Raw genomic sequence first — 24742 nt, forward strand, 5'->3', positions numbered from 1 at the left:
AAAGCAGCAGTGATTAACAGGACTTTTACAAAGTTTCTGTGTAGTTACAAGGACAGTTTCAATCTTCTGTCATTTTTTTGCATTAGCTATGATTATGCTTTTACCACAAAAATGCATTTGTTTTAAAGGTAACAATACAGACTAGGAGAATAGCTTATGTTTCATCTATATTTATCAGCACTCACTGTACATTTGTGTCTTCATTACCAGGAAATATTAAGGGACATTGTGCCATCTATTCCTGTTTACAGTTTATTATGCAGAGATAGGAAACACTTAGCATGTAAAATGAATGTAGAAATTATTCCTGGATAGAAACACGGACATTTCCCACTCGTTGGCTCTTTCTCCTCCATCACCGGATCAGAGTGTAATTGTCAGTAATCAGGCCTGCTTGCTGCTGATAAAACCACTCTGAATGCTAGCAGCCTTCTTTGTGTGATGACTCAATTATTCCAGAAGTGCCTCATCAAATCTGCCCCATCAGCTGGGCTAATAAATAAGGAGAAGAAACTGGCCCCCCAAAGCAAATTATAAATCCATTTGCATTAACCATTTCGCTGGTCCATGATCTAGGCAGAAATAAGCATGGCACATTGTGTTAAGCTTATTTGAATATGTTTATAATGTTTACGGCATGCAACTTTTTTTTTCCCACAAGGTGTTGGAATTATCAGTCATGAATGGCATCTAAATGCAGTTATGTTAATTGCAGCAAGGCTTTAAGTATCTTCGAGGGCTATTTTGTTACTTAAATCAGGTGAAAGTGAAATCTTCTTGCAGGGAGAAATATGGGTGTTGCACAAGTTATTGGCATTGCTTTCCAGTTTAAGGAGAAAAGGCTTGTGTTTAATTTTTGCAGGTACTGGAAGGACAAATACAAATACTATAATGACTGCTGGTACAAGTACAATTACTTTATATCTATCACAGTGGAAACCAGAAGTGATTTTGATGCTCTGTATGACTTCAGCAATTTGCAAAGCAAAAATTGCATTTTCTGGGAGGAGATCAGAGTTGCCATAGCACTCCTTGGACTTAAAATTCCTTGAAAGATTCTAGAGGGCGGAGATATCAAAAAGCCAGGCAAACCAGTAAAAATCAGTTAAATCCATTCATGGAAATGTTGTACATTGACAGATCTTATTTTTATTCTTTTAAAATGACAAACTACGCTGAGTGACGGGAAGGCTTTTTTATAGTTGAACTTCAGTAATCCGTCAGGGAAGGAAAAAATGTTCAAAATGGATCATGAAAGGCAATTTGGTTGCTAATATCAAAGAATTAGTCTTGCTGAATACGTAAGGATTTAAAATCCAGACGTTCTCCCTAAAAGTGAGTGATACCGTTGGCCCACTTTGGAGTGGGGGCTGGTCCCTCTGCAGAGTAGCTCCCCATTTGCTGAAGCTCTTTCCGCCACCCCTACTATGATCAGGAGCTGAATAGGGGTTGATGGTAAAAGGAAAGCTGGTGGCCAATAAACAGTATTTATCTTTGCCTGAAACAACTTAGACGAAACTCACTGCCCCTCTTCATTTGCTCCAGCCAGTGAAGCATATCCTCTAATCTCAACCTAGAGAGCTAAACAGAAAGAAGTCGCCTTTGATGGCGTGAATATACGGTGGCGATAGGCTGACATAATTTTTGGGTATTGATTTGGAAATATATAATCTGTGACTATGATGGAAAAGCCAGTTGTATAGCTCATTGGTTAGACATTCCAAAATAAGGGCTTTGGAGTTTCATTAGATATTTAATGAAGCTACAGGGCGAATGGGAAAACAAGGAATTTGTCTAGGGAACCCTATCATTCAGATTTCTACAGAATTTGACTCTAAGTTAAATTATCATGCTGATTCGTATAAACATACACCTGGAAACTTAGGACTGTGAAGGATATTTGCCTTAGGGTTCAAAAAAAATGAACTGAGCCAGGATACCCTCCCTCCCCCCAACCCTACTTTCTCATCATTCCCCCTAATGAACAATCGGTAAAGACTTGAATCTTTGAAAAGCTATTAGAAGTTGTGCAGACACGGCCTCAAATGATGGCAGTGCTGAGGTGAATATGCTGGCATCCTTCTGGTTTTATTTTACTGCTGGAGAGACTAAGAGTGGTCTGTCTCTGCAGCTTATATTAACATTCCAAACTTCCGAGAGGACCCGGCCGTGCGTTTCCATCCCGAGTGAAATACAGCGGTCTGGTTCCATCAGGCAGCAAATTCCAAACAGAAATGGGTGGAGGTGGTGAGCTCCTATTATATTAGTTAGTACTTGTAGGGCTACAAGTGTAATAGGCCTTTCATATTAAATCTGTTGGCCCTGCCATCAGATTTTTCACTTTAGTTGGGAGTTTTTGTGGGTGTGTGTGTTTTTTTAATATTACGTGGTTTTTTGTTGTTGTTGTTTTTAACCATAAGCCAACGTGTGGTTCTCTGCTTAAGGATACAGCGGGCATATACATCGTATTACTTTAGGTCATTCACTCCCTCACTCCCCCCACCCCGACCACCTTTAAAATATAATCTGATATACCCTTTGAAAAAAACCACAGAGCAGCTCCATTCTGTCGTATCGTTGGTTGGAGGGACCGTCTTTTTCAGAAGCAAGTATTCACCCATGAAGCAGCTGTAAAGAACTAAGAGGCCCTAATTATTGGCATATCGTAAAGCAGACAAATGAAATACTTTGTGATGACTCCATTTAACAAGTAAAGCCACGTCTTAATTAGAGAGCACATTTAAGGACTCTGTAGCCCATTAGGCTACGAACCCTTTGGTGCTCGGCATGTAGTTTCACCTTTTAAGATTGGGTTTCATAAACATCTGAGCTTTAATGGAAAAGTGTTCATCCTGGTACGGGGATAGAACTGTGTTGCGAGTCGTGGGAAGTTGGTCAAGACGCCAGGCCTTAAGTTCACTGTTCCACAATGTCTGTTTCCTATGAATATATGAGTTAGTCCTCAAGTTTTACAAAATGGTTTAGGAGCAGCGAAAGAGATTGAAGCATGGCAATTGATAAAAATGTGTATGGGTTTTGAATAAGGTATCTCCCTGATGTAACAATAGGACACTCTTAAGGAACAGAAGGAACCGATTTCAGCGGAAGATTCCTTTTAGCATCAGCCACCAGTGTGCTTCTATGAGCGGGTGGGTGGAGTTATGAGTGATGGGCACGTGCACTGGGGAGCCTCTGAAAGGCTCGAATTTCCCATTTGTATTTGGGCGTACCTGGACTGCTCTGGCCCTTTTGTGTCAAATCGTATTCCTAAACTTGTATTTTGTTGGTGCCCTCCGTGCACGTCTCCAAGTCGATCTCAGCCGTGCTGCTCTAACTCTCCTCCCCAGGGAGGGGAGAGACAGCAGATGGGGTTAGGGCAGAGGGCTGATGCATCTGACAGCAAACGGCCGGGTGGTTGAGTGGAAGCTGCGAGCGTCAGGAAGCTACTTTTCCCCTGAGAACCAACTAACCACTGAAGAAAGTTGAAAATGAGCCCTTTGAGAAACGCTATTAAAAGTAGTAAAAAATTGCAATTGTGCAGATGATGTGCTGCTGTGTGCTTATTCGGATGCTAATGAGTTTGACATTAGGGAACTCACAGGGTTTACAGCTACTCCCTTATGGGATTCAGTTCTTTATTGGCAATCTTTGAGAAAATAAATGGAAAATGTATTGCTAATAAATACATAACACGATAGGGTATTAGACAAAAAGCCATTACTTTCAGGATTGAGAAAGAGCTTTGCTCACCAGTGTGACTGTTTTCCAGGATTTTTTGTTTTAGGTTAGAGTATGGCAAACAAAAGGGAATAGGCAGGTGGAAAGCTTCGGGACTCTTTCTGAAGTGAGAGTGAGGTAGAGGAAGCCAAACGCATTTCCAGAGAAAGCCCCCCCCCCCCTTTTATCCCCCTCGGTGGCAATCGAAAACAAACTAAGAATTCCCAAGCCCCTGTGCCACTTTTCAATTCTTACATCATGTGCAGTAATCTGCTCTATCACTGGAGAGAGTTTTATACCTATTTTTCCCCAGGAACTACGGTTGCTGACTTGCGTTGAAGAAGCATCTGCTTAATGTCTGGTCAAAGCTTACAACTGATCCAGAAATCTATGGTTAAAAAGCCAAGTACTTCACAATCTACTGCAAAGGGGGAAATACAGGAAGATAGAAATCTTCTGCAAGGAAGGTTGGTGGCTTGTGTTTGACACAATAGCAGAACTGCCGGATATAAACTCTTTAGATGCGCATTGATATATGTGCTATTTGTATAAATAGCCCCTCTCTAGGAGGCTGAGTGCGCTATGCTGAACTTCAGAGTTTCCTCTCAAGGGCCAAGTGGCCTAAAGACAGATTCTGTTCCCAGCCCCGAGACCAAATAGAGGAGAAGCAGCTCTGCGTTCTATGGGTGCAAAGTAAACCAACGGCAAATTGTTTCTATGGAAAGCGGGTTGGAATATTGGCAAATAGCATGATTACGACAGCCTCATTAAAGAGCGCTCTAACCAGCAAAAGGATGAATTTTGAATCTGTCTTTTGTGACTTCTTGAGTATAGTACTTTCCAAATCTTGCCTGAACTTTTTTTTTGGTGGTTAAAAGTAAAAATACCAGTAATAATAGAGAGTCCCTTTTACCCAATTTGTCTATAAATTGAAGACGATATATATATATATGTGTGTGTGTGTATATATATATATATATATGTCAGTAATAGAAACAAAAATGAATTTGGCTACCTTTAAAACCGTAAGAATCTTTTTCTGATTGATATTGTAGCATAAAATTTTTCTTTCTGTTTAGAGTTAGAGCCCAAGCAAATTACAGGTAAAAGTGTCAGTGTGTTGCCCATTGTCCACTTCAGGGTTTACAGCTGGTCTTCTGTTTCATTTGTCCTCTCTGCTGTGCCTCCTTTCTTTTCTTTTTTTTTTTTCCCTCAATAGAATGAATTTAAGGACTTCTCACTAAAGTGGACAAACACATTTAGTCACTTTGACAAAGCAGGGCAAACTGAGTTGGCATACAAGTTACCTGAGAAGAAGAGAGGTAAGGCAACATTTTTTTTTTTAATTAAAAGGAGAATATGTTGAAATAAAATGCAGCCAATCAAAGCATTTATATAAAAGCTCTCCTTTATAACAGCACTTTGTGGATTTGCTTTGAAAGGAATTTGTTAGCACTGAATTTAGAACTGGCATTTTTGTCAGAAGCCTGATTGCTTTAATATTTAAAAGTACGAAACAGGTGAAGTCCTTTGAGCCTACAAATGCTTTTGCATATCGATTGGTATATATTATCTGTTCATACCTGTTTACCTTTAAAGAAAAGTTCAGCATTAAAATAGTCTTAAAAGTCCATTTAAATTCATTTGTACAGAAATTAGTTTACTTAAGGATTAAGAATAAACAAGTGAGATATTTTAAAAGCACTGTGGGCGACTTCTACAGTTAATGCCTACAAACAATGGGAAGTAAGGACTTGAGTTGACCTTGGGAAAAACCTATTTAAAATAACTTATAACGTATAAGGGATACGAAGGAGCTTGTCTTCTGACAATTACGTATTTGGTACACAGGCAGCTCAATACATCAGCAAGAAAAACAATTTTTAAGGCCCTTTTAGGGTGTTACTTACTCTGAGCTATCTTTAAACAGAGCCTATTAAAAACAATACCAAAAAACAAAGTCTCCTAAAACATAAAGCTGGCGATTGCCCCCTTATGTCACAAAGCTGTGACTCAGAGGCCATGGTACAGCGACTAATAGAAATCCTTGGCACACGTTGGCTACCTAAGGGAATAATAGAACTATTTGCTGGAGTCGTTTGGCAAAAGGACACAAACATATGGCTTTGGTTTATATTCCGCTTTGCCAGTTGTGCGAAGTTACAGGATGAAGTCTACAACAGCAGTGACAACTCAGAAATGAGAAATGAGGCTCAGAATAGATGAACTTCCTTATAAAGCTCCCCAAGCTTGTCTCTGCTCTAAGGTTGCTTTTATTGCAGGGAGTTTCTGAGTGAGTCTGGAAATCCCTGTGAGAATCACTTCCTCTAGGGGGAATGTGGTGCCGTTGGCCCTCAGAAAGCGCAATGTTGCAGAGCACTGGACTTGATCTGACCGAGGACTGAGGGTGCTGCTTCCTGAGGTGTGGCGGTTGTCGGGGTGGGAAGGATTAGGGCAGACAAGAGATGAATCCTCAATCTAAAGAGGACACATCATTTGGGGCGCCTGGGTGGCTCAGTCAGTTGAGATTCCGACTTCAGCTCAGGTCATGATCTCACATTCTGTGAGTTTGAGCCCCACGTCGGGCTCTGTGCTGACACCTCGGAGCCTGGAACCTGCTTTGGATTCTGTGTCTCCCCCTGTCTCTGCTCCTCCCACACCCGTGCTCACTCTCTCTCTCTCTCTCTCTCTCTCTCTCTCTCTCTCTCTCTCTCAATCTCTCAAAAAGAAATAAACATTAAAAATTGTTTTAAAAAATTTTAAAGGGAACACATCATTCAATTCTTTGGCTTTCTTACAGGATCAAAGACTGTATCACAAGAGACATAGAGGTAGGTACAGAGAGTTGGAATCAGGGATAATTGTGCCCTAATAAAGGAGCCAGAAGATTTTCATTTTGTTTAGAATAAGGGATTTAGAGAAGGTCGTGCAAATTATTAACATGACAGCTTGAATGATGTAAAGCACTTTTTTATTAGTTTACATTTTTTAAAAAGTTTATTACTCTTTTAATACCCTTTCTGAGTAATTAAGAAACATATGGAAAGAAAATCAGAAAAGTAAAAAGAGGGTCCAAAGAGAGACAACAAATACTTGAGCATTCCATCTCAGTATTCCTCTCAACAAGTAAACTGTTCTTTTAGTATCACAATTCACGTTCCCCATCCTTTCCCTGTGTAACAGGGAGACAGCTTTTGCTGCCGTTTTGGGCTGATCCAAACCTGTATTTAAAAGAAAATGATGCCAGGATCAGAAAAAGAAAGGGCACTCGTGTAAGGTTCTTTGTTCTTCAATCTGGCCAAATTGCGTCCTAAGATACTGGCATCCTCCGGTTGTTTCGTTTTCTGGGGTTCGCCTTTTCCAACTTCCTGAGTTTCTCTTTGTTGGTTTTCTTTTTTAAAAAAATGATTTTTGTAAAGGAAGCATCCACTGAGGATAAAAGGCTCCTCATAGAGAGGACCCCAGGACCTCTGCTCGGCAGCCACAGAGCTTCCTCTCTCCACTGCCACGTGTTCCCCGGGATTGAAACGACATCTAACACAAGTCATGTGGCACGAGCTACAAAAATGCATGGCCAGTCCAAAGCCCTGAGGAGGGCAACACAATGAAATCTTGTTAAAAGTGAAAATTATTGCAAGTTGAGTGTATGTGGAGGACTTCTCAAATTAAAGGTAGCTACCGTCAGAGATTATGTGTATTTAGACAGTATTAAGATTAATTAAATCAAGATGTATACTCAGAACGTTATGATCACTATAGCTTTTTCTGTTAATATTAAGAAATTCGTGACTACTTCTAAATATAAATATGTGTGTGTGTATAGAGAGAGAGAGAATGTCAGTGTCTACAGTGCTGTTGAAAGGAAAAATAAAACTTCAACATCACCAAGAGATATTTTTTTAAGAAGTGATTAAATATTTACTTGAAAAGAAATTTTTTCACCATTATGTTAAAATGAGATTTGGAGCGAACAATAAAAATCAAAGGGAAGTAAATCTCCTCACATACCGGTACTTTGCTTGTGTGAATGAAAGCAAAATTGAGTTTACGAATTCTGTGTCCTGCTCCTTGATGCTCTCGTTCCTACAAACCAGCAATTTCAGAGCTCCCTTTTCAGCCCAAAGGAAGGCACTGGGGTGATGTGGACAGGAGAGTTGCTGATTGTCCCCGATATAAGTGCCAGTAAGAAAAGATGGTCAAATAAAAGTAACTAGGAATTTACGACATATGCCTGTATATAAGTTTGTAAGTATATAAGGATGTTAAATAAGAAGTTTCCAAATTCAGTTAAATAATCAAATTTCATTTTATGGTTATTTTTCTTCTTCATTGTCTATGGACATGTTTCTATTGTTGGTTCTTACATGTCCTTCCTACAAGTTTTGCGTTGTCACCTTCTTTATCTCATAAGTGTCTTTCCCTCTTGTCATTTCTCCTTGTTATTCACGCCGCTTCCCAGAGAACTGAGAAGTGAAATCTCTTAAAATTTTTCTTCATGGCTTTATTATGAAACCGAAGAAAGAACCACTTTTTTCTCCTTTGCATATAAATGTTGTACGTAAAATCTTCATACTTGTAGGTTAAATGTACTTTTCTCAAAGTAGTTTCAGGTCAAGAAAAATAAATGGCAAAGCTTACCTTTAATATTTTATATCTATTGAGAAATAGATTGTCAGAGCGAGGAGGTATCTGAGAAAATATCTTGTCTTGTTCCCATCCATAAACAATGAAAGGAGATAGACAAAGGTTCTAAGAAACCTCCAGAAGAACAGCTTTTCAGAAAATCAAATCTCTGTTTTGAGAAAGGAAGTGATTCATTAAGTGTTGCCAAATTCATTGGAGCCTTGTCAATAGCATTTGGGACTTAAGCAGTAAAAATGATCAAGTCTTCTTTTCCAACAGGAAAAAGAAAAAAAAAATGTTCCCAGAGAGAAATGTGGTTTCCCAGATCGTAGCAGGAGTTAGTTAGGTCAGTCTTCCCTATAGCCCTGGGAAACGTTTAAAGGAGGGGAATTCTATCCCCACCCCCATCCTGGTCTCGGCGCACGCCCTGAGGCAGAAACCTCTTCTTACCTTTAAGGAGCCATTCCCAGAGGGAGGTACACACTGAATCTGAGGTTTGATTTTACCAAAATTAAGTCTGCTTATTGGGAATGTATTAAAATCCATGAGAGTATTCCATATAAAGAATACTTAGAAATTTCCACTCCCATTTATAAGGTTTTGGAAAACAAAGACTTACCTTCAGATTGAGATCTGTCAGGAGAGCGAGCCACCTCATGAATGTTAAAACCTTCGGCCCCTAAAAAGAAAGCACATTGCTTCAGGTTTCTGATGTCCTTGTTCCCCAGTGAGCTATCAGACAGGACTAGGCACGGAACTTAGTAACTTTTATTATTTTTCGGTTGTGAAGCGGAGAAAGAAGGTGAAATATATATTGTGGCCTCCATCCATTTATTTCACTCCTAGCACTTGGCCCACAAGTTAAATTTGAAAACTTAGCTTAGTCACCAGTCTTTAGAATGTTTACATGGGATGTATATGCTACACCGTCAAGAGGACAGTGGTGCCACAAAATGCAATTACGGGGCTAGCATTCCGAGCATAATCAAGCAGAGGCCCATGAGTATTTATGCGTTCCTTCCAATGACCGTAATGGGGAGGCGGCTGCACGGAGTGGTTGCAGACCAGGCGGGTCCAAGGGGGTAGCTGAACTGCAAAATGGAAATAGTCTTAAAGCTGTTATAAAGAAGATTACATTGAAGTAGGTGTCTGAACCTTTTCTGCTTACCTCAGGGCACTCTTTGCAACCTGCGTTTCAGTTTCGACTAAGAGACTCATGGAGTTCAATCTTCACTTGCCTTTTTGGGGGAGATTTTTCAGAGTGGTTGGGGAGAGCTCATAGCACCTGTGTGGCAGGAGACTGTTAGTTATGTTGAGTCACTACTCACCCACTGGAGTAGCTTCCTCAGGAATAGTTGGTGGTTTTCGTCATTTGAACTCTCCTTGCTACTGACCTCTCTTAATCGAGTTACTCCTGTAGCCCATGGAGGGGCGTTTGCATGAGTTGAGCCAATTTATATGCAACAGAGATACTCGTGGAGGAGGAGGATTTCACAACGCAATGCTCACCATCCTGAGTAAACCAAGCCATTTTAATCCCAGGCAGTGCCACATCTGTCATAAATTCATGTGGTTTTAAAAGAAGGGAAAGCTACAGGCAAAAAAAAAAAATCACCTCTGTTTTATCGTTGTTTCCTCTCATCATGTGGTTTTCAAATATTCCTAACGATGGACCGTTTTATTTAGACGAAAGTGACTGCTGCTTAGCAAAAGCAGTGGACACTTTTTTGTTTGCTAATTTAAAAAAACAGTTCAGTGATTGGTGTGGTGTTTATTATGAAATGATGACAAAAGGGTACTGGTGGTTTTAATAGTTTTAGCTTACGAGAGCTGTCGTTAATTTTGTCTGTAGTGTTGCAGGTGAAAAAATGCACAATGGATAAATAGTCTATATTGGTTTAACTGAACATAATATATAGTATGTTCTGGAGTTGTTTGTCTCAATAGACTATAGTAATCAAAAGTAATGAACCTATTATGTGCAGGACCTTGGAGAGCGTCGAATGGCAGTAAAAGTGTGGCACATAAAAGGTTTATTAAAGGAAATTAAAGTCCATCATTGCCACACCTGCTCCCCTATTATAAGTCTATGGCAGGTCAGTGCCTTCAATCACAACTCAGCCTCAGAGAGCAGAGATGCGTCTCCCATTACCATTGCAGTCACACGGCATCCACACTAGTGTCAGGATTTAAGGATGGGCGCCACGGAGAGTGCCTTCTGCCTGCCCCGCGTTCCCAGCAAGCAAAACAACTTCTTTGCATTGAAGAATTCCTTCTGCTAGTGTGCAAAGGTGAATTAAGCTAGAGACGATGGCGAGGTTCTAGTGAAACGGATGGGAGTAGTCATGTCTGACTGTTATCTCCAGAGGGGCAAAAACAACAGGCTTTTAAAAGTCTTTCCATCCTTTCGGTAGCTTATTTCATCGCATTTAAAATATTTAGTAATGATGCTGTAGGGAGTTTGATGCTGACACACATGATGCTCAAATTTCACTTTCCTTATAGATTTGCATGATTATAGCCGGTATTTATTTCTGGAATTCTGGGAGTCAGTGTATGTCATTTGATGATCAACATTTCCAGTGGTATTTTGAAATGCCGGTATTTCAGGGGTTTGCCTTCGTGTTGCTTTTTACCCAGGGGATTATTTTTCCCGAATTAGAAGGAGGTATGTATCAGAAAGGGTCTAGAAATGCAAAGGAATCAGATTTTAGTAAAATCAGCCTGAAACCTTTTGGTTTGGCATTTGAGGTTTTGTCTCCCTTGCAACCACTGTTATTCAGACAATCCTTTTTTGTTTTTGTTTTTTCTATCTGCGTAATGCCAGAAGTGTTTGAATCGCTAGCAAACACTTACAGACAAGGATATCTGCCCTCTTGTCACTGTTTCCTCTGCCTTCAGCATCTGTAAAAGTATTTCCAAAACTCATGGACTGGAAGAGCAGTCACAGGTCTATACCTGCCGAGGATGAGTGCTATTCAAGAGCATGGAAGGCTGGTCTATTTTTCATAATGACCTTCAGAACTTGTAAGGACACGTTTTCATATTTTGGTCAATATCAAAGGAATGACCTCAGGACTTTGTGTTCATGTTACAGATGGATGCAGAGACTGAAGACAAAACGCTGCGTACCCGCTCTAAAGGAACCAAGGGTGAGTTAGTAAGCAGGTTCCATGACACCGTGCCCACCACACCATGAAATATGGGAGTTCCAATGCTCAGTCCCTAATGGGTAGTCAGAATGATTACAACTTCCTCCGGGCTTCTTTTTTTATTTTTTGAAATCAAGCTAGGACACTGGATCACGGCATTGAGAGCTAAATATTACGAACCAGGAGCTAAAGGACTCAGAAAAGTCCCAATGGTGTACGATGCTGATTTTTACAAAATGCGATCATGAGTAGATTTAAACATCATGCAAAACAACACAAGGGTCGGCAAGGGAAGGCGGATGCTTCACAGAGACCTCCAGATGATTGAAGTGACCTTTAATGGGCAAGGGAAAAGACAGAATTGTTAGTTTCCTGCCAAAGCCAGTTTTGATTTTTATGTTACCTGGTTTAGTGGCTCCCAGTCTAAACTTAGTTCAAGTAAAATGATGATGTTTGTTTTTTGCCTGTCCCTGCTGGGAATTTCCGGCAGCTCGGCAAAGTAATGTTTGAAAGGTTTAACTTGCTGGTTATCCTTCTCTTTTTGGAGCCAACAGATGGTAATGTAATATTGAAATATAAACAGGCCCTTGATGATCTAAACATCTGGAAAACAGGATTGACTGGCAATAATACCCCTTAAGGAAAATAACTTTTATTATAATTAGCTATATTTTTGTGACCCTTAATTCTAAATGGAGAACCATAGCCTCTGAAAACACTCTGGATAGCTGTTTCTTACCCAACTCTTCTCCCCAGAGGCCTCGCTAAGGAAGACCTGAGTCAGGAAGCAATAGTGCAATTTGTTCGGAAGGGTTTGAGATGTACGGTCGAAAGTCGCTAATCAAATGGAATGCTTTCCATAGCGATGTTCATATTTGTAGTCAAGTTAAATAATTCCTGTTTGACTTGAAGTCCAGAATCCCCTCAATTTTTTTTTTTTTTTTTTTTTTTGAGAGAGAGACAGTGTGAACAGGGGAGGGGCAGAGAGAGGGAGAGAGAGAGAATCCCAAGCAGACTCTGCTCTGTCAGCGCAGAGCCGGATGCGGAGCTCAAAGTCACGAACGTGAGATCGTGACCTGAGCTGAAGTCGAGGGTTGGACGCTTAACCGACTGAGCCACATGGGTGCCCCTGGAATCCCAGAATCTTTAATAAATTCCAGAATGATGTGTTTTTTTAGTTCAAATGCAACCATGGTTGTCTTTAACGATGATAACCAAAATGCAGAATGCTATGCAAGATGCAGCGGCATTTTCTACCCAAACAGAAGTTTGATACCGTGTCAGTGTCTAATTTTACTTCAAGTTACTTTAAAGTTACTACATGATATATCATAATATTTAGAATGCAGTTATTCTAGACATGAAACTTTTACGCAGCAAACTTCTCAACAGAATACAAATTTAAGAGAAAAAATGACTCGTATTGTTATTTAGGATAAGCTCACATCCGTCATACATCCGGCATACTAGAGACAGTATTTGGATTATACGAATCTCTTGTTTTGACTTCTAAAAGCACACTATTCTAGCAGACTTTTAAAATGTGGGTCTTTTAATTTGTAATTCTTCTTGTACTTTGAATTCTTTTGGCACATGATATCCACCCTTAAATAGAGCCAAAATGTTCTTCTAGAAATGAAACAACTGTTTTCTCGTGCGGCATGAGTAATCTTTAAAACCACCTGTTGTCTTTCTCAATATGCTGCTTACCCTTGTGTAGGCAGGTATTTATAAACATGAACTTCTTTCATTCGCATCATTTGTCAGAAAAATCAAAGCTCTTTTTTTTCTACAAGATTCTTATTTTTAAACCATTCTTGACATTAGCTCAGCTGAACATATCTTCCTTTCTGCATACAAGTGAAATTTATGGAGCATCATCTTGGGACACATTTAGTAAAACTTTACCAGTTTTATTTAAATACTTGTTTAATGTCAATAAAAATGTAAGCTTGGGATCCTTCTGAAAAACTTCATATAAACAATAGACTTGATATAAAAAAAGAATTCAAGTCCTTCAAATTCTTGTAAGTTTTCAGTGACTCGTTAAAGACAGGCCTTTGAAAAACCCAACCCATGACTGTAAGGCCCCAGGGTCACCTGAGGCACTAAAGCCAGAGTCATCTGTTCTGGGCCACTGGTTCATCTACCCACTGGTTTCCAAAGCACCAGAACCAGAAAAGCTCAATCTACCCAGCAGGAAGTTAAGCGGAGTCTGGACTAACCATTTATCGGTCATTAACTCTGGGTGCGTGAAAAGTTTTCAAAATTATACCGCTTTCAAAATTATAAACTGATTTTCTCTTTCTTTCTTTTTGTCCACAGTGCCAATAGATTCTCTAATTCAGGAGCTTAGGTAAGATTTGCCCCATGTTACTTTTTCTAATATCGATTGGCTTTAATCATTAGAACGTTTTGTACTTTTCAAAGCGGAGAATCCCTGTGTTAGTATGAACCATAGGCCAACAGGCCTCTTTGTCTGTAACCCAAAGGAGAAGAGAGGGGAAAACCACCAATAATTGATTCAAAACAATTAGGGCTAATATTTGGATAAGAAAACACAACCACATTTTGCTGTGATGTAGTTTCCCCACTTTTCTCTGTGGAGTATTTGCTTTTTCTGTGCCCATACCTCACCCGTGGCTTGTGTGTGCCCTGGTGGCCAGTGAAGAACGAGCTGTTGTCCGTGAACCTGAGCAACAGATGGCCCAGGTGCTAAGTTCTCCAGTTTCTGTTTTAAATAGATAATTCTATCATAAGTTTTTACGTGTAGACATTGGAAGATAATAGGTTTGTGGGTGCGTCCATACATTTCCACCTCAGATACTGAGAATGCCCCCCCCAGGCAATGTTACGAAAAGTCCACTGCAATAAGGTTTTGCAAAATAAACTCCAGTTCGAATTTTTGTTTTGTAGCGTCTCTGTCAAGGTGTAGTGTATGAAAAAATACATTTTAAAAAGAAACATGTGCCGACGATACATATTTTGTACTGATGATATTTTTTTTAGAGAAATGGTGTCAGGGCAAGATGAGTCCTTTGTCCCTCGTCTAGATTTGCTATTGCAAACCCAGAAAGTCTCCAGCCTACGATCTAACCCACCTTTCTGAAAACAGCGATGGTCTATGTGCGTTCCTCAGGAAAACGTTTGAAAACCGTTCTTTACGTGGTTATTTTTCCAGGCAACTGTGTTCTGTCATTTCCTGAAGCAAAGGCTCTCTCAGTTCCACGTTTCCTAGGATTCATTGTGTCGCGGTTTCAGTCCACTTGCTTCGTGGAACACGTGTCTATCAGCACCATTAGACACCCATGCTGATCTCTTCTCTGTGCAAGTTAGTGGGGAATCGTCAACGAGAAGTTTATATTTGAAATTACTTGAGCAGAACGGATAGCACGCTCACACTAGGACAGGATTAAATGAATGAATTGTCTGGCTCGCTTAAATTCTCGCTTTGTAAGCCTGCTCTCATGTAAAATTCCTATCTGTTTGGAGACTTCATGTTCCCTATAGAATGATCAAAGGAAGTTTAAAACGATCAAGGGCTCACAGCACATGAGACGTTTGCCATTCCAGTGGTTTCCTAGTGGCCCACTGCCGGGACGGGGCACCTGTGAACTCGTGGTCTTTCCCCTTGTCGAAATAACTGTGTCTCCAGTCCGTCCTTCCAGGGAATGAAACCAATCTGGGAGGGAAGAGAGCCTTTTGAGTCAGAAGTCTTGAAAAATAACTTGAAAGAGAAAAGAGAATTTTGAAGGAACAAACAAGTGTGCGCTTTGGCTTAAGGAGAAATCTGTAATTCATAGAGAAAAAGGAAGGAATCAGCAGAGAGCAACAACTTTGTGGGGGAAAATGTGTAATATCACCTTTCTAGGGCAATGGAGGTTACTATTTAACCACGTTGTTAGCTTTAATAATTATAATAAAATGCGAGTGCCCGGGTGGCTCAGATGGTTCAGCGTCTGATTCTTGATGTCAGCTCAGGTCTTGATCTCCGGACTGTGAATCCAAGCCCCACACTGAGCTCCGCACTGGGCGTGAAGCCTACTTAAGATAATCATTATTATTATTGTGAAGCAAAACTAATATATATTGAGCTCTTGTGTGACAGACACTCTTGAGCATTCTTGGTTACGTTATTATTTCTCTTAATCCTCACAATAACCATTTAAGGTAGAAACTATGATATTTCCAATTTTTAGATGAAGAAAGCAAAAAGAGTTTTCGTAAATAGGTCAAGATTATGCAGTGAGTAAGTAATCCAGTCTTTTAACTCAGGCTGGCTTCTCAATTGTCAGGCCATGCTTTCTCCCATGCACAATTAATACTAACCATCTAGAATGTAAATCAAAAAGACATGGTCTGTTGTTCATATTCCCAGCAGCTGGATTTTTTTAATTCTGTATTTTAACCGTATGGTTTGCTTTTCAACAGCTTAGTTTTCTGAAATTCAAACAAAGAAGGTGGTTTGATTAAAAGTGATAATATTTCCTGTTTTCCTAATTCTCTACAAGTGATTTTTTTGTCAGATATTCAACTTTACCTAATTTCTCATTAGACCAACTCAGAAAGCTGGTGATAATTGCTGGGAAAATTCATAAACAAAACTAAGTCACCTATTTTCTTCTTTAATGAGATCCAGTTTATAAAAATTACTAACTGATGATTGTTTGTTTTATAATTACGAATTTTCAACAGAATATTCATGCTTAGGCGTGTGTTCCAAATTGTTTCTTAAATGGCTTTAAGTTGACCAAAGTATCAACCCGAAGTATTAATTCTATATAAGTCTTGGGAAAATGTTCTGATTTATATGGAAGGTTATGTTTTTAGTGTCTTTTAAATTTTTGCACAACTTTATCCATTTGCTACAACTACTCCTCCAACTTATTCTGCAGATTTGTTCCAGAATCCAGGGTTTTTGTGCACCTGAATTCTGAGTATCTTAGGAAATGGGACACATTTTCCCCAGTGTAAAAGTTACGGCTGTTTTCTAGGGAACATTGGCAACTTTATTTAGTTCTTTTTAGAATGCATTGGACGTGTTATTGCTTCTAGAGCTACTACTTACAAAAATACTAATACAAATGAAGCTAATTTAAATATACTGTATATTGTTCATGACACTAATAAAAATTGATAGTGACATTCTCATCTTCTTATTATACTCTATGTCAGCTACGATCATCACCATTAAAAAAGCAATTTATAACCACAGGCCCACCTTTAATCACATTCCTTATTAGCATTTCCAGTCTTTCCTCCAGCACAATACAGGTTACAGGTGGTGTCGAGAAGGTGCTGTCGTGTCTTTCTAAATCATGACCACTGTATTATCTCTGCTTTTCTTTTATTACTAGTATCCTTAATCTGACCCGAATGCTATTGCATCTACTAACATTGGTAATTGTCTCATGCATTGGCAAAGTGTTTTACACCAATCCAGCCCTTTCCTCTAATTAGGAAAATATATTCTAGCCTCTGAAATGGCTTTCCTATGTGACTACTTAGAGACACAAATGAATTCAAGACTCTTAAGTGTATTAGATTCGCATCCCACTGTCCTTTCGTGGCCTTATTACCGCTTACTGATTTGTTGGCTTCAGTCTTTTAATGAAAATTTCAATTTAGTTGTCTTTTTACATTTTTTTCTTTTGTATAATTTGTTTCTTCGTTTAAAACCACGTTATTTGGCATTTTCTTGTAAATTTTAAAATGGTAAGTATTTTTTTTTAAGTTTATTCATTTACTTCGAGAGAGAGCACAAGAGAGCATGAGTGGGGGGAGGGGCAGAGAGAGAGGAAGAGAGAGAATCCCAAGCAGGCTCCCTGTTGACTGTGGGGCTCGATCCCACGAACGTGGGGTCATGACCTGAGCCTAAGTCAAGAGTCAGATGCTTAACCCGACTGAGCCACCCAGGCGCCCCTAAAATGTTAAATATTTTCTAGGCTCTGTAATCAGTATGCTGTAGATTTAATCATAACATTTAATCAGCATGTGAAAAAAATTGCAACCTACAGCTTTAGATGGCTTTCTCTCTTTCCTTCTATCTTATTTCATTCATGATAGTCTTTATATCAGTTAAATGTTTTACTCAATAGCTTTTCCAACTTGGAGGGGGGATAAAGTTTCTTTTAATAAATATGATTTTATTGCACAGATTTCTGGAGATGACAACCAAAGGAAATAAAATGGACATAAGCTGATTTCTAAAATTAAGTGTCCCATAAATCGATCATCCAGGTTAGAGGAAATACGTAGCTGTAATCACGAGGTTGGAGGAAAGAAGGAAGAAAGCCTTGTCTTTCCTTTCATTGCTATGATTTCCAAATGCAGGGCTCAGTTCATGCTTTGGGTATTTAATAGCATATCTCCTACATTTGTGTCTTTCTAAATGTTGTTGCCAAGCCTATAAATTAGCATCCAGGAGCCTGACACCTTAAAGAAAACTCATTTTCTTATGGGCTGTTCTGGGGGGCAGGTGAGAGTGACAACCAAGGCAGATGATGGTCAGGACTGGATATCGAAGAGAAGTGTCCATCTGGGGGTGCCTGATGCGTCCCCGTTCATTTGCCTGCTCTCCGCCTTCCTCGTCCTCACCTCTGGGTAATGGACGGGCTCTTGTTGGACATATGACATGAAAGCATAAGATCAGTTAATCACTCCAGAGAGATCATTTGTGCCTGCTAGGGTAAGAGAGTGTCTTAAAATAGATTAGGGAGTCTTTCAATAAGAGTGAAATTTTTAAAAGAGTTTGTTATTTAACAAGAAAATCCCATTCACCATAATTCTATCATATATTTATGTACTTACATAGCCTTTAATAGCATTTAGCACTGAACCTGCTATTGAGTGGGCCTTCAATAGGTGCCCATTGAGTGAGTTGTTGAAATAACACGCAGTGTCTAATTGGATCCATACAAGCAGCCTGGGGGATAGTCAGGACAAATGACATGAGCCACATTTAACTTATGAGCCGAGTAGGGGAAGTTAAGGGATTTATTTATACAAGGGGTTTGAGTAACAAGTGACTGCACTGGAAGTAGAACTTAGATTCTGTTTGTGGTGCAGGGCACATCCCACACGTTCCCAAACCCACTGCAGTCGGTGTATTATTTTCCATTACCGCAAGCCCTCATAGAACCCCTCCCCCCCCCCTTTTTTTTTTTTTGACTTTTTGGAGCAGTTTTAGCTTCACAGAATAACTGAGCAGAAGGGGGAAGGTACAGGGACTTCCTGTAGACCCGGTGCCCCGACACACACAGCCTCCACCAGTATCGACACCCCCACCAGAGCGGCTCATTTGTTACAACTGATGAACCTACATTAACACACCAGCCTTCCATGTCGTCATCCACATTTGGAGGAAATAATTACTTGAACTTTATCAATAAATTAATAAATCAGGTTGAAATCTATCTGCCAACTGACCCCGGCACATTTTCTTTATTCACCACGGTGCCAGTGATAAAGAGGCCAGTGTCCTTCCTTTCTCGATTTTTTCCATGAATTGATCATGCGATTTTAAGTCTATGTTAAAGTGTCAGGAGACGATACAAATCTGTCTCCTCTATTTGTTTTTCCTTTCAAAATGCTACCTCCGGGTGATCTACCATGGGCTTTGTACTTCACAGATTGATTTTTATTTTTTTTTTTTGTATTTATTTATTTTTGCGAGAGTGCAAGTGGGGCAGGGGTAGAGAGAGGGGAACAGGGATCCAGAACGGGCTCTGCAATGACAGGCTGACAGCAGCGAGCCTGATGTGGGGCTCGAACTCAGGAACTGCGAGATCATGACCTGATCTGAAGTCACACGCTCAACAGACTGAGCCACCCAGGTGGCCCTCGGGGACTGATTTTACGGTATGGGAGGCGTGTGTCACTTAACATTCACCTGAGACTGACGACAGGCATTTAGAAATAGGCCAAGGATGGGGTCCTGTCCCTTCAAAGCACGTTGAACTTAGAGACTAAATGGCTGTATGTGCTTCAGTTGGCACATCGTTTCTCTGTCTATTTTTATATCAATAGTATATACTATATATAAAATTGTGATTACGTGGGAAGAGGCAATGTAACTTAATTGTATATATTCTATTTTAAACTAGAATTTCTGCATTTCAGAAAAATGCTATGGAGCTTGTAAGTAAATCCTGAGAGTGAAGTTTCTCAGAAAAAAATAAGAACAAGAAAATGTGCTTTCTTTACCTTTTAGTTTTACATTCAAATATTATCGCAAGAATCATATTGGAGCAGCCAGGCTACGGGGTCACATCCGCTCCTGATGTTGGAAGTGATATCACTGGTCCGTGTCAACCAATAGCTTAAAAGAGTCTGAGGCACTAACATCTCTAGAAATCTGACATTTTCTAAAACTGTGACAAAACACTGCCACTGTGGGCCGCACGTGAAGATTTACCTCACTGTGGCTTTCAGATTTGTGGAGCTCACCCGCCGAGATAATTTTTTCCAGCCATTGAGCTTTTCTTTTTGTGTAACATAAATCTTTTTACACAGCAGTGTTTGCCACTCTTGACTGAGGAGTGAACGTTTCCTCTGCTAGCTGTTCATTTGGGGCTCCCTCCGCATCAGTGGAGTGCCGTGTGTTGCGGGAGAGAGAACACTAATGGTGTCGGCATCATAACCCCGGGGAGTTGTATGATACTGTCACCGTGGGTGACGTGAGCAAAGTGCGACAGGCGTGGAGCAGGAGAGATCACTTCCAACTTGGGGATCAAATGTGACCCTGTAGCCTGGCTGATCAGAGTATCTGCTTGGCTGGCATCCCCTGGGAGCTTGCTGGAAATGCACTCTCAGGCCCGGCCCAGTTGCATTTTCTCAGATCTCTAACCTAGTAACATGCATACTTAACTTTGAGAAGCACTAGCTTAGACTTTGCTGCTTACTTGGAATAGCTCTTCTCTCTATTGCTAATTTTCAACAGTGTGGATCAGCAGGGAAGTCGAATGTTTGGGCTTCTTTGGGATTTTCCTAGTTTGTGGATTCATGGGTTGATACAGAAGGCTCCTTAGCCAAGAAGCAGCAAGACTTGACCTTGAACACTTCTCCAAGGTCACACACCAGCCACTGATAGAACCCCCAGACCTAGGTCTGGGATTAACCCATTGTTTGCATTTGTATTCGTCGAAAAGTCGCAGAATGCCGAACAGTTTTAACGGCAGTGTAGCAAAAAGTATGAGCCCTGGTCTCCTGTGAGTCTTTGTTTTGACCTCTTGCAAGTGTTTGAAATCAACCAAATCTTCCTTAAATATTTTCCACAGATCACTAGAAAGTGAAAATATGTAAGGATGCTTTGTAAACAGCGTATTATATGCCTCCGTAGATGACTTCATAGTCATCCAGAGTGTGTTCTCAGAGTATTTAATGATTATGTCTCAAGCAAAATCCAAAATCTCTGTCAGCTTCTGTATGTCACATGACTGCCTTGCCATTTTGACACCTTAGTAACTAATAGGCTGAGGTTCCTTCTAACTTGCCTAGGCACTTTGTTCCCTTCGGTCGCCATCTTCTCACCCTAATGTGCTCTTTTTATTTAATTATTTTTAAATTTACATTCAAGTTAGTTAACATGTAGTGTAATAATGATTTCAGGAATAAAATTTAGCGATTCATCACTTACATATAACACCCAGTGCTCATCCCAACAAATGCCCTCCTTAGTGCCCCTTGCCCATTCAGCCCTCCCCTCCCCCCAAACCCAACGCCCCTCCAGCAACCCTCGGTTTGTTCTCTGTATTTAAGAGTCTCTTATGGTTTGTATCCCTCTGTTTCTATATTATTTTTGCTTCCCTTCTCTTATGTTCATCTGTTTTGTATCCCAAATTCCACGTGAGTGAAGTCATACGGTATTTGTCTTTCTCTGACTGACATAATACACTCTACCTCCATCCACGTTGTTGCAAATGGCAAGATTTTATTCTATTTGATCGCCAAGTACTATTCCATTGTATACATGTAGCACCTCTTCTTTATCCATTCATCAGCCGATGGACATTTGTCGCCCTCATGTGCTCTCGAGCACCTCGAACACAACGTGGAATTATTTAACACTATTGCTTGTTTCACCTCAATCCTTCTGGAAGGGGAGGCATCGACTTTAATCTTCAGGCAGGACACTTCATGTCTTCCTGTTATGTTTTAGGTAAACGATACCCATTTGAAGTCCCATCTCAATCTCATTGTATGCTTGCAAAAATAATGTTTCTGACATCTTGCAGTATTTTTCCTGCATCAAGTGTGAACTGAAATACGTATGTCCCACAGCGTTGACAAATCGGCTCCCGCAACTAAACCATGGTGTGCTTGAATTTTCAGTATTTCCTCACCATGGGTGACTTCTCATAACACGAATGAAAACCCCACTTAGGATGTGACCAGTTCACGTGGTAGAAAGAACAGTGGATTAACAGCAGCCCTGGGTTCTGGGAGTTCTGTCAGTGGTTAGCATGTGACTCTGGAGAGGTGTTCAAAGTCTTGCTGCCTTGTTGGCTCAGGAAACTTCTGTAGAGCATTTTGAGTCCTGGCCTCTGAATTCACCCAACTTCCCTCCATCCCCATCCCAAAGTATAGCTACATTGAAACTCTTGCTTTATTCGGACCTGTCCTCTGAGTTCATCTTTGCCTTTGAACCTCTCCTTGGCTACCTTTTCACCTGTTGGTGTTTTCCTTGCATGATCTTTCTCCTTGTTTATTTTCTCTTCTTGAAAGAGAAAGCGTTGGTTTTTTTTTTCTAATCACCTTTATCCTCACATTTTGGTCTTCTAATCTCACCACGATGTTGTTTCCTACAGGAAACCCCAAGGCCTAAAGCTATTGCTTGTCCTTCTTTTTATAAAGTGCTCTTTTCATCTCAACTCATCTCAACTCTTTTCATCTCAACTGTTGTAATCGATTCCTGGCAAAATTCTTTCCTTCATCTTCTCCCACGTGGGATTCATCCTCATCCTTTAAGGCAAATGACTAATGTCATCTTCTCCAGGAACTGTCCCCGTGACCTTCCAGACTGACTAACAATTTTTCCATTGTGTACTCAAAGTACTTCTTTTCTTGTCTGTGTTACAGCAACTGATTACATTGAATCATAGCTATTTTATTATTCATTCGTCCATCTGTCCACCCATTCAAAAGAAAGCAGATTCCCTGCCTTCAAGTTTACAGTTTGATTGGGAAAAATTAAAAACAAAAACTAAAACTAAAAACTAAAAAATTTTAATTAGTCACACACAATTTTGCCTCAATACACTTTTATTTGCTCAACTTTTTAAGGACAAAGAATCTATTTTATTCACCAGTGTATCCCTAGTACATGATGTTACTAGAAAAAAATTTATTTTGCATTGCCTACCAATGTTTGCATTTAGAATAAGTAATGTAGTTAGTAACTCATTGTAAAGGAATTTCTATTTAATGTCAGTACTCTTTAACTATTTTTATATAGTGCCCACAACTTCTTTGGTTCCAAATTCTTAGATTCTTTCCCTCATTCTGTCCCTTTAAAGTCAAGACTGTTTAGCTAGCAAAACTCTCCCTGGCTCCTTAACTACAAACCAGCCTCCTCTGGCTGGCTTCGAATTCATTTCTCAGTCATATTTCTATCGTCAATAAGTGTCTTCCTCTACAAATATATTTTATCAAAGTATCAGACGGAAAAGTGAGGTGACTTTAATTCTGTTACTTCTCCTTTGGTCTCATTTGGTCATTTGCAGTCAGGAAGAGAAACCAGGACTGGAATAGAAATTCACATTTCTGTATTTGTATGAAGGATCAGCCAAATGAGTCCTCGGACAAGAGTGGCCTCTTGCCACAAGGTCAGAAAGTAAAGCCACCCCTGGACATGTAATCACTTAGAAAGAATCCAAGGCTGGGGCAGCCAGGTACAGAACAGTGTAGATAAGGAAGAATGTCCTGAGCTTGGGGTTTTTAAAAAGACCCTCACCCTGGTTCTCAGCCTGAGGCACAGGAGCACATTCTTATCAGTGGGGGAGGCACTTTGGAGATGTTTCTCAAAGGTGGGGTGAGAAATGCATTCTAGGGACTTGTTTCCAACTCAGGGTCAGGGGAGTGGGCCTATGTGAGGAAGTGATTGCAATATGTCTGTGAGGTCACACTCTCTACCACCTTTCCTGTGTGGGGGTCCCAGAGGAGACTCCGTTCTGCTAGGTCAACCCAATGAGAACAGAGAGAATTTAGACTCCAGAGCCCTCAGGGTGTTTGTGGTCATGGCTCCAGAGCTTCTGAGGACCCTGTGTCCTTGTAGATGGAAGCTAACACAAAGCCTTCAGTCTCTCCTGCAGGATCGCTAAGCTCTGGGTTCCTTCAAGTAAGGACCGGCGGGTTCATTCTGCCATGATCATTTTTTTTAACGTTTTACTTTATTTGGTTTGAGACACAGAGCATGAGCAGGGGAGGGGCAGAGAGAGGGAGGGAGACACAGAATCCGAAGCAGGCTCCAGGCTCTGAGCTGTCTGCACAGAGCCCGACGTGGGGCTCGAACCCACAAGCTGTGAGATCATGACCTGAGCCGAAGTGGGAGGCTCAACCAACTGAGCCACCCAGGCTCCCCTGCCATGATCATTTTTAAAGAAACTTGGCTTCCCGACACGGCACACTTCCTGATTTCCTCTTAGTTCTTCGTATCTTCTTAGTTCTCATTGATAGTTCACCCTCAACATCCCAGGCTCTAAACACTGGGTCTCCCCAGGTGTGTCCTTGATCTTTTTTGCAGTTGATTCTTTGGTGATCTCATTCAGGCTTTTAATATATTTACACACAAATAAACCCTTTCTCCCTAAACTTCACACTCCAACTGTGTAGTCAACATCTCCAAATGGATCCCTAATGTGTATCTCAAACTCAATAATCCCAGACCGAAGTCATGATCTTCTATAAATTGGACACACCCGCAGCCCTCCCCGTATCAGTACGTGGGAGGCACAAGAGCCCTGGAGCCATCCTTGACTTTTCCCTTCACACTCTAAATGCAATCTCTCTGAACATTTTTATGTGTTGAATTTCAAGATAAACCCACAGTTTGACCCTTTCTCCCCACCCCCACTGCTCTTTCCAGGCTCCCAAACCATCACTGTTCACTTGAGTTACTAAAATAACCTCCTCACCGGCTTTCTTCCCTCTGCCATTAGCAACTTGCAGTTCACTCCACAAGGCAGCCAGAATGATCTTGTTAAGGGGAAACTCAGACCATGTCACCTCTCTTCTCAAAATCTTCCAATGGT

At 40.5% G+C, this 24742-nt stretch overlaps 1 protein-coding gene across 9 annotated transcripts in view; it reads left to right on the forward strand.

Annotated features, from left to right (window-relative positions):
• Nucleotides 1-24742, forward strand: part of LOC106974065 (suppression of tumorigenicity 18 protein) — a 252928-nt gene that overhangs the window by 139487 nt on the left and 88699 nt on the right. For 5 of the 9 annotated variants that reach the window (XM_053208357.1, XM_053208358.1, XM_027042836.2 and 2 more), the window contains 2 exons: nucleotides 11438-11492; nucleotides 13818-13848. In XM_053208357.1, the coding sequence (XP_053064332.1) occupies nucleotides 11438-11492; nucleotides 13818-13848 (86 nt within the window). Of the gene's footprint in view, nucleotides 1-4043; nucleotides 4185-4936; nucleotides 5040-11437; nucleotides 11493-13817; nucleotides 13849-24742 lie in introns of those variants that run through there. The other 4 variants (XM_027042834.2, XM_027042840.2, XM_027042837.2 and 1 more) reach the window with 2 other exon arrangements.

Source organism: Acinonyx jubatus, chromosome F2, assembly GCF_027475565.1.
Source record: "Acinonyx jubatus isolate Ajub_Pintada_27869175 chromosome F2, VMU_Ajub_asm_v1.0, whole genome shotgun sequence".
Lineage (NCBI taxonomy): Eukaryota > Metazoa > Chordata > Mammalia > Carnivora > Felidae > Acinonyx > Acinonyx jubatus.